General features: G+C 43.8%; 1 protein-coding gene across 1 annotated transcript; it reads right to left on the reverse strand.

Annotated features, from left to right (window-relative positions):
- Positions 1-492: 492 nt before the first annotated feature.
- On the reverse strand, positions 493-3,013 carry LOC142046558 (uncharacterized). Its single transcript, XM_075063740.1, has 2 exons — positions 2,073-3,013; positions 493-1,077 (listed from the first exon to the last, which is right to left on the reverse strand). Exons 1-2 carry the CDS (start codon positions 2,659-2,661, stop codon positions 926-928), a joined length of 741 nt encoding a protein of 246 aa, XP_074919841.1. The 5' UTR covers positions 2,662-3,013; the 3' UTR covers positions 493-925.
- Positions 3,014-9,646: the final 6,633 nt, after the last annotated feature.

Here is a 9,646-nt window from a genome sequence, read left to right on the forward strand (position 1 = left end):
GAAGCCATACACTAGGCAGCCTGGACAGTGCTCAGGAGCTGTTCAACTACAGGCTGAGCAAGTGCAGGATGGTGGTAGAATGTGCATTTGGCCATTAAAAGGTGCGCTGGTGCACATTACTCACTCACTCAGACCTCAGCCAAACCAATGTCCCGTTTGTTATTATTATATTTTTATATTATATATTATATTATATTATATTATTATTATAAAGGGAGACCTTTATGGCAGGGTGGGAGGCTGAGGCAAATCATCTGGCTGCTGATTACGCGCAGCCAGACACCAGGGTGATTAGAAGAGCACACCAGGAAGCGGTGTGCATCAGAGAAGCTTTGAAAACGAGTTTCATCACGGGCCAGGGTACGGTGTGACTGCTGTGTTTGTTTCCCCTTCATGAAACCTCCCCCCTTTATTCACTCCTTCCCTGTAAGCAACCCACCCTCTCCCTTTGATTACAGCTTGCTTAAGGAAATAAAGTCACTATCGTTTAAAATCATGTATTCTTTATTAAAAAGTAATTATAAAAAGAGGCAGAAAATTAACAAGGTATCGCGGGTGTGGTTTGGGAGGAGGATAGGAGGGAAGGAAAAAGCCATTAAGCACATTTCAATGTAATGACAGCCTTTTGGTTGGACTGTCCACGGGGGTGGAGTGGGTGGGTGCACAAAGCCATTCCCCACGTGTTCTTACACGTCTGGGTGAGGAAGATATGGAACATGGTGAGTACTGAGGGTGATTAAACAGGGGCTGCAGCGGCACTCTGTGACCCCGCTGCTCTTCCTGAAGATCCACCAGACTTCGGAGGAAATTAGTTTGATCACGCAGCAGCTCCAGCGTTGCATCCCGCCACCTCTGATCTTCCTGCCTACACCTCTCATCTCGAGCATCTCTCCTATCTTCACGTTGGTCCCTCCTGTCCTCACATTCACTGGCATCTTTCCTGTACTTTCAGATGAGCTCTTTCATTGCGGGTTACTTCCATGATTTCAGAGAACATTTCATCTCGCGTCCTCTTCTTCCTTCGCCTTATCTGAGCTAGCCTTCGGGATGGAGTAGGGAGGCTTGAAAAATGTGCAGCTGCATGAGGGAGGGAAAAAAGGGAGAGAAGTATTTAAAAAGATACATTTTACAGAACAATGGTTATACTCTTTCACAGTGAACAACCCTATTCACCTTACATAGCACGTGTGATTTCACTACAAGGTCGCATTTTGCATCTTTTAATATTGAGTGCCTGCGACTCTGGTGTTACAGATCTCACAGACGCAGGCCCAGGCATCAGAATTCAGCTTGCATGCGGTTATGGTAAGCCATTGTCTTTCGGCTTCTCCAGCCTTCATATACACAGTGCCCTCTGATGCTTCTTTCCTGTTAACAAGCAGCAGCAGACACCAACGCACCCCCTCCCCAATCCAGTTCTCTAGGATTACTTTACTCCTCCCCCAACCACATGGCTGGTATCATGGAAGATCACTGCTAATCACCCCCCTTTCCCCCCCACCGCGTGGCTGGTAGCTGGGAAGATTCCTGCTGGCCAAACGCTAAAAAGCTCAGCGCTATCCTTCCTCCCCTCCCCCCGCTTTGCTACATGCAAGGAAGGATTTCTTTTAAGCAATAGCCCAGTAGGAAAATGGCCATCTCTGTCCCCTTAATTAAATTCCTGAATTTCAACCAGGTTACCATGAACGATATCACTCTGCTGAGGATAACACAGTGAGATAAAGAATGGATGTTTCTTGAGTGCCAGCAATCACCGGGGCCATACGCAGCTATGCTTTGTCATGCAATGATACCCGATTACTTGCTACATGCATGGCGTGGTAAAGTGTTCTACCATGGTGGATGGAACAAGGCTGCCTTGCCCAGAAACCTTCTGCAAAGGCTTTTGGAGTACCTCCAGGAGCGCTTCATGGAGATGTCCTTGGAGGATTTCCGCTCCATCCCCAGACATGTTAACAAACTTTTCCAGTAACTTTACTGGCTGCGAATGCATCCCAAGCCCTCATGGCAAATCAATCATTAAAAAACGCTTGCTTTTAAACCATGTTTTATATTTACAAAGGTACACTCACCAGAGGTCGCTTCCATGGCTTCACTGTCTGGGCTAGTGGCTTGGGAGGGCTGGGGGGGTAATTCCGTCTGGGTCACAAAAAGCTCCTGGCTGTTTGGACTAATGGAGTGCTGTGTGCTCGCTGCAAGGTCGTCCTCTTCTTCCTCCTCCTCCTCCTCATCTTCCCCCTCCGCTGAATCCTCCGCCATGGTTGAGATTATGACCCCCACCTCGGAATCCACGGACAAGGGGGGGGTAGTGGTGGCGCAGCCCCCTAAAATTGCATGCAGCTCAGCGTAGAAGCGGCATGTTTTTGGCCCTGACCCTGATCTTCCGTTTGCTGCGTTGGTTTTCTGGTATGCTTGTCTGAGCTCCTTAACTTTCACTCTGCACTGCACTGAGTCCCTGCTGTGGCCTTTTCCCGTCATAGACTTTGAAATTCTTTCAAATATTTTTTCATTTCGTCTTTTCGAATGGAGTTCTGTTAGCACTGAATCCTCTCCCCATATAGCGATCAGATCCAGTACCTCCCGTGCGGTCCATGCTGGAGCTCTTTTTCGATTCTCAGGAGACTGCATTGCTACCTGTGCTGATGAGCTCTGTGTGGTCATCTGTGCTGATCAGAGCTCCATGCTGGCCAAACAGGAAATGAAATTCAAAAGTTCGCGGGACTTTTCCTGTATACCTGGCCAGTGCATCCGAGTTCATATTGCTGTCCAGAGCGGTCACAGTGGTGCACTGTGGGATACCGCTCGGAGGCCAATACCGTTGATTTGCGGCCACACTAACCCTAATCCGATATGGTAATACCGATTTTAGCGCTACTCCTCTTGTCGGGGAGGAGTACAGAAACCGATTTAAAGAGCCCTTTATATTGATATAAAGGGCCTCGTAGTGTGGACGAGTACAGCGTTAAATCGGTTTAACACTGCTAAAATCGGTTTAAACGCGTAGTGTAGACCAGGCCTAAGGTACCACAAGTACTTCTTTTTGCTGATACAGACTAACACGGCTACCACTCTGAAACCTGAGACTTGCGGGAGACACTGCTGCAGAAGGGAAATTTCTGCCAATAATTATTACTTTTAATACTTCTATTTGAGAAGAGTCCCTTCCTCTCAAAAGAGTTAAAAAATATGAGGACATTTAATTTTAGTTGCTTGGCACAAAAAAAGGTAATAATTTTATAAAATAAATACATATGCTTGTATCTTGCAGCAGACTTTTTGATTCTGCTTTATTCAAGTGGCTGCTCAGGGGATTTATTTAGGGTCAAATCCTCCAGCCCTGCACTGAACCTGTTTTCAGGCTTTGCAGGCTTGTCAGAGAGAAGACACAGAAGCCTGTCTCCAAATGGCAGTGCAGCCTCTCCTCTGCGACTACTGCAGCACCTCTGCAACTATGGTAACTATACCCCTTTTCACACTGGTGTGCAACAGCTAGATCTATGGTGTTATGCAGAAACAGGCCACAACCTCACCCAAGAGCCACCATCCATAATATTAGAGCCTTACGGGGCACAGTTCAAGGAAAGTGGGGGACCCATCTCTTTCCCCACACTGTCTGACCGCACTGATTCGATTGCCTTTTGGCCTTGTATACGCAAGGAGTGAAGGTGGTGAGGAGTGGTATTTAGGCTTAAAATAATTTGTTCCACTGCAAAGTTATTATTGATTAGCATGTAAGATGAATATCATTGCTGTAGTATAAGTGACGGGGCATGGAACAGCTTAAGATAATGTTCTCCCGCTGAATATGTGTAATTCAAATTAACAAAAAAAAATAATTTTGTGAGTGTATGGAGGAGAGGATTGATGTCTCAGGAAGCAACTTAAGGGAGTGGGAATGATCACATTTCTAAAGATAAATCCTGATTGTAAATTAGAGCAGTTTCTTTCATATACTCTTTGCTGTGGCCATCATAGTAATTGCCCACAAGACTGATCTCAGCACCCCACACATGGGAGACAGGTGGGCTCTTCTCCAGCTCAGAACATGATAGCACAGAGGAAAATATTAAGGGGGAAATGGAGAAAGGCTATTCGCTCAGCACTTGTGTGGATGCATCCAATATCCTGGAAATTAAAATGGGGAGAATAGCAGAACTGTGACCAGTGCAGCAGCTATAAAGGGTCATGAAGAGCTTGCCCTGAAGCCTTAGGATCCCAGATTGATGAGCAAATTGTGCCTTCAGCTTTCTGTAGTACAGCTGTATAAAGCCTGATTGCTTTGGCTTTATGTGGGATTTGTAAATGTCACCACACGCATAAGAGTTTGAACACCATAAATATATTTTGATTACAATTTGGGCAAGACTTGGGTACATCATATTTCAGGCTGGCAAGTACAGTAGTGATACTTAAACTTAGATAATTTAGTGTCTACTGTTAGATAACTATTTGTAATACTCATGGTACCCTGTAGTAACTAAAGAATACACATTACCATATCTATTGATGTGCAGGAAAAGTGCTTAAGTACTGGAGATTTTCTGGCCTGTATTTACTGGCCTTCAAAATTTTTAATTGTATTATGAAAAGTACAGGTAGAAGTTGATTTACTAGTTATACAATGTGAACACCTAACTGCTGCTACAATAACACAATCTTGAAAATTAGCTTTCCTAAATCTTTTAAAACTGCATAAGCTCTAGCAAAAATTCAACTGTGACTGCCAAATTAATTTTTTTTTTTTTACTTTAAACAATAGTATAATAATGGTGTGGGTGGTAGCTGGGATTGTCACATTGAACTACACTGAACTAGAGGTAAGCCTATTCAGAAAGTTTGCAGGTCGCATATTTAGGTGAATATAAAAATTATATTTGACCTGCCACCAGTTTTCATTTGGTCATTTGTTCCTTTACTGGGGTTCAAGTATTTGGGGAATGGTGTGGGGACTGAAAGAAAGTGAAGCAAAGAGTGCATTCCAAGAGCTACCCTAGTTCATGGGTCTTAAGCCTGCTAGGACTACTTCTAAGGGTGTCTGCATGGCAAGGTGGGGTGTGATTCCCAGCGCAAAGAGACATACTTGCATGAGTAGGGGGCCAGGCTAACTGTCTCCAGGATGTGACTACAGTCTCAATGGCCATGTAGTTGAGGTGGCTAGCTTGTTCCTCATCTTGCACTTCCACAGCTGCATTCTGTTTTTAGCTTGTTAACTTGAGAGCTAGCACAACTATGACTATGCAAGGTGGGAATCACATCGCCCAACTCAAAGCGTACATACCCTAAGGCTGCAAAGGTAGGACTGTCTCCACATGCCCACTTAAACCTTGCCCTCTGCTGACTACTACTTTGGTTATTGTAACAAACATTCAGAGAAAATCAGATTAGGATAACAAAACTTTATTTCATGTTATCATGAGGCAATGACATTTATTCCTCCTGCCTTAGACTGGATTCAAACCAGTGGCCTACAAGAGACAAACTGTAAACTGGTATTTCTAACTACTGAATGAAGAGTCCACCTAGAGCAAAAGTTAAGTTTTAGAGTAGATTGTTGTGAAAATATAAATCAATCAGGGTGGGCAGTGGGCACTTATGGAAGGACTATTTATAGTTTCAGTGCACCCTAGACAAGCATAATAGTGTGTTCTGTGTGTATACAAAAGCACACAGAGTTAATGCTCAGTTTCTAAAAATCCTTAAAGTAAGAATATCCCACAGCTTGATTGTGAATAGCCCCCCACCACATGGAGCTCTTCCCCCAGAGGGATCTGTGCAGGGGCGAGAAGGCTGGACCAATGGTGCAGTAAGGAAGGATGATATCTTCCTATCAGCTTTGCAATCTTCCCCTAGCATGACAGTTCAGCTCCTCATGCTGTATTAAATATCTACTGCCAGGCATGGTGGAATGGGGAGGGGCAATGGGAGCTAGCATGCCTACATTGGAAATATTGTAGGGGTTGATCTATATTCTTGCCCTCTTAGTTGTTCCACTATACATAGTGGGACCCAATGTTACCTGTAAACTGTATGTAGAGACAGAAGCAAGAGCATTATCCAGAGGGGCTGAAGTGGCTGTCACAGGGCTGGGATTTGGTCTACAGAGCAAGTAGGAACTAGGGTGATTAGGGTAAGAGGGGGACCAACTACCCCGGCAGCTGGTGAGAGAGAAACAAACAGCCAGGCCCCCACCTTCCAGGTTGGAGCTGGCACTTCCTACTCTCCTCCAACTTGGTCCCAGTAACAGCCTCTGCAGACCACCCACTATTCCTGCTATTCCTTAGTTCCTCCATTAAAACTGAGCTTCCACCATCTCTGGCTGCAGCCCACCATCTCCTGCAGTTCTGCGTGTGAGCTGTACCTTTCTTTCTGCTATTTCTGGAAGCAGTTCACCATTGCAGCCTGGAGTCAGTACTTGACCATGCCCCTGTCATGGAGCCTGCCAGAAAATCTGGCTTTGCAGCACCAATCAGTGGCAGTTTGCTTTGCTTCCAACTGCCTTCTGGCCAACTTTGATTTTTTTAAAAGCCTTTCAGGCAGCAGCACGTACTTCAAGCTCTAGCCTCCTTTTCCCATAAGTTGGCCGCATGTTGGTTTCAATGACCTGGATCTGCTGCTGCAATGCCTCCCCGGGGGACTCTTCTGTTCCCTCTCAGGTATAGCACAGCAGACCTGCAAATGCTAGACTAAATCACAGTAGTGCTCTACCTATGAGGCAGCTTTTGCAGGCTCAGAAAAGGGTCATTTATCTGCTGGCTCGAGGCCTGGGGTTCAAGGTCAGACCAGCATCTGAGGGCATCCCTTCTCTCATGTAGCCACCACACCTCCACTGCAGAAAGGTATGAGCTGATAACCTCATGGAGAGGGTTGGGGGGGATACTATTCAACCAAATCCCTGGGGGGTAAGTACTGCAGCAACCCACATCTGCAAGAAAAAGCCTCGTAAATCCCCTTTGTTTCCCACCACACTTACATAATTTTTTAGCACCCTCAGGAAAGAAACAGGGCTCCTAACCTCCCCTTCTTCCCAAGATGAGTTAGGTATTCTTATGAAAAGACACCCACACAAAATGTAGACATTAGATCTAGGGGAGGAGGATGCAGAGAAAGAGAGAGCCAAAGAGATTAAGGCTCTTGGTATAAAGGCCAAAAGAGACCCTGCTCTGGCCACAGCTGTATTGGAACTTTGTGAAAAAGGGGAAAAGAGCCCACAAATCTTGGAAATACACAAAGGGAAAGAAAATATTAAAAGGCTGAGCAATACTTGTCTATGTGCTCAGATTCTACTTTCTTTAGTGAGGGAGGACAGCTTTCTGATTTGGGCTCAGAATATGGCAAACGGGGGAAAAAACAGGAAAGGATTCTCCCTACCCCATCCCATTTCCACCCAGCTCCCCTCAAACTTTGTTTCTGGGTGCAGGAAAATAGCATCCACTGTTTAGATCCAGCCTGACAATGAGGTTTTAGATGAGAAGGCAAAGGGCAAAGTCTCATCAGCTAAATCTCAGCCTAAACCAGCAATACTCCTTCACTCTTCCTTTGAATCAGAGATTAAAGGAAATGCCTTATAAGTAGCCATCCAATCAAATTTTAAAAGATGCAAGCACCAAAAAACTAAATAAATAAATAAACCACCCTAAAATTACAGAGATAGCAAAAGTAGATTCTGTGATGGCATCACTAGCAAAGGATATGATATTTGCGTCAGGAAGGAATTTTTTCCCCCTTCACAAGGACACAACAGACAGGAAGGTGGAAGACTCAGGAGAGATTTTAAGTCGTCTTCAGCAATTCTCAGTTGTCTGGGACAGTATCTCCTTTGCCAGAACCATGATGTCCTGGCTGGCTAACATAAAGAACCTAGACAACAGAGCCCATCTTGATTACAGGTCCATCCTTAGGAAAATATCCCTGGCAAAGATGGTTGTTGCAGAGACCTCAATGGACAAGACGAGCTTCTCAGATAGGGCCATGGCAACCATCTGAACAGCCAGGTGCCACATTTGGCCTAGGGTGACCAGATGTCCCGATTTTATAGGGACAGTCCTGACATTTGGGGCTTTTTTAAATATGGGATCCTATTACCCCCCCAATCCCGATTTTTCACACTTGCTGTCTGGTCACCCTAATTTGGCCACATACCCCTGGACTGAAGACACCTACCCCAAACAAATCCTGAGCACTTCTAAATTCATGAGTTCTGTCTTTAGAGAAAAATATATAGACAACACATCCAAACTGAAGTATTCCCTTCCATCTCCACCCAGTGCCTCAAGAAAGGACTACAGGGACAACAGCAGATAGCAACATTTCTTTCATCCATCCTTGTTGCAGAAGTCCCAAAGGAAGGACAGCATATATGTCATAAGAAAACCCTAAGACTGTGGCAGCAACATCACAGGTGGCAGCAATGCCTCTAGGAGCTCAGTATGACAACAAAGACCTGTGTTTCCAGCCCAGTCTGAAGCTCAGAAGCAGACTAGTAACAACCCCTGTACAACTGTGCCAGTGAAGACAGCCTATGTGTCACTAGCACCTCTAAATTAATTATGAAGTCAGAGGTGATTTCTTTTCAAGAACAGTCTATTGTAGTGAGAGAGGAGAATAGAAAAGAGAAGCTTTTCAATTTTTCCCCATTAGAAGTGCTTTGTGCAACCAATTCATTTATTAAATCTTACATAACTAGGTAAAAAGAACAGGTATTATATAAAGTGCTTTGTAAACTAATCTGCAAAAGAAAGCCCTTTCGCATCTGTTGGCTGCTAAGAATACTTCTGAGTCTTTCATTAGTCTAATTCTGTCTGGAGTTGACGAGATTATATGAAGGCATATGTAAAGAGCTTGGAAGATTAGCTTTTTTGAAACCCTTCAAAACTTCAGAGCAATGAGACTGAGGGGTATGAAAGTTGTAAAGCAATTAAATTACTCCATAGACAGCAACTTTTGTGAAGGGGAAGTATTTTTTGGGAAAAACATTTGAAATGAAATTTGTATGGCTCAGGATGATTATTTTAAGAAATGTTCTCTCCTGAACAGACTAAACATTCTCACTAATAGCAATAGAAATAGAGCATATTCATGCTGACCAGTTGCAGCCTAACTTAAAAAGGCTGTAGAATCTCTTAGTGCACTCTCTTTTATCCCTCCAAAGGGGTGGTTACTTTCTGTCCGTATTAGCTACTATCACGGCCTTAGACTTTTTTTATTTCTTTTGTGCTAGACAAATTGTGGTGTTTTTTTTTTCTTTTTCTCTATTTTTCTGAGATATCTTTTGACACATGAAATTGTTTAGTTTGAATGGGAGGAAATTATTCATGTAGAATCCCAGACTGTTTTTTTAATTATAAACCTACAAAAGATGCCTAGTAGAAAATAGGATTCTTAGCAAAAAATATATTTGTGTTACACATTGTATCGTCTATTTTCTTTGAAAATGCAGTTCTATATTGGGGTCATAATTTGAACAGGTGGTGCTGTTATTGTCTGATGCCCATATCAATCTCACCTGGCAGTAGCCCATTCAGACATCTGTATAGGGAATGAGAAGGTAGTAATATTTGTGCATGTGGCTGAGCATGTTTATTGAAAATTCTAAAATCCTTTAGGCTTTGAACAAAGGAATCTAAAAATATGACAAACTGTTTGTTTA

This window comes from Chelonoidis abingdonii, chromosome 3 (genome assembly GCF_003597395.2).
Source record: "Chelonoidis abingdonii isolate Lonesome George chromosome 3, CheloAbing_2.0, whole genome shotgun sequence".
Taxonomy (NCBI): Eukaryota; Metazoa; Chordata; order Testudines; family Testudinidae; genus Chelonoidis; species Chelonoidis abingdonii.

Excerpts from the sequence above, each read along its gene's own strand:
- LOC142046558 (XM_075063740.1), bottom strand. The coding sequence starts at position 2,661 with ATGACCACACAGAGCTCATCAGCACAGGTAGCAATGCAGTCTCCTGAG. Across the intron at positions 1,078-2,072 it reads AGCCATGGAAGCGACCTCTG|CTGCACATTTTTCAAGCCTC; the intron begins GTGAGTGTACCT and ends TCCCTCATGCAG.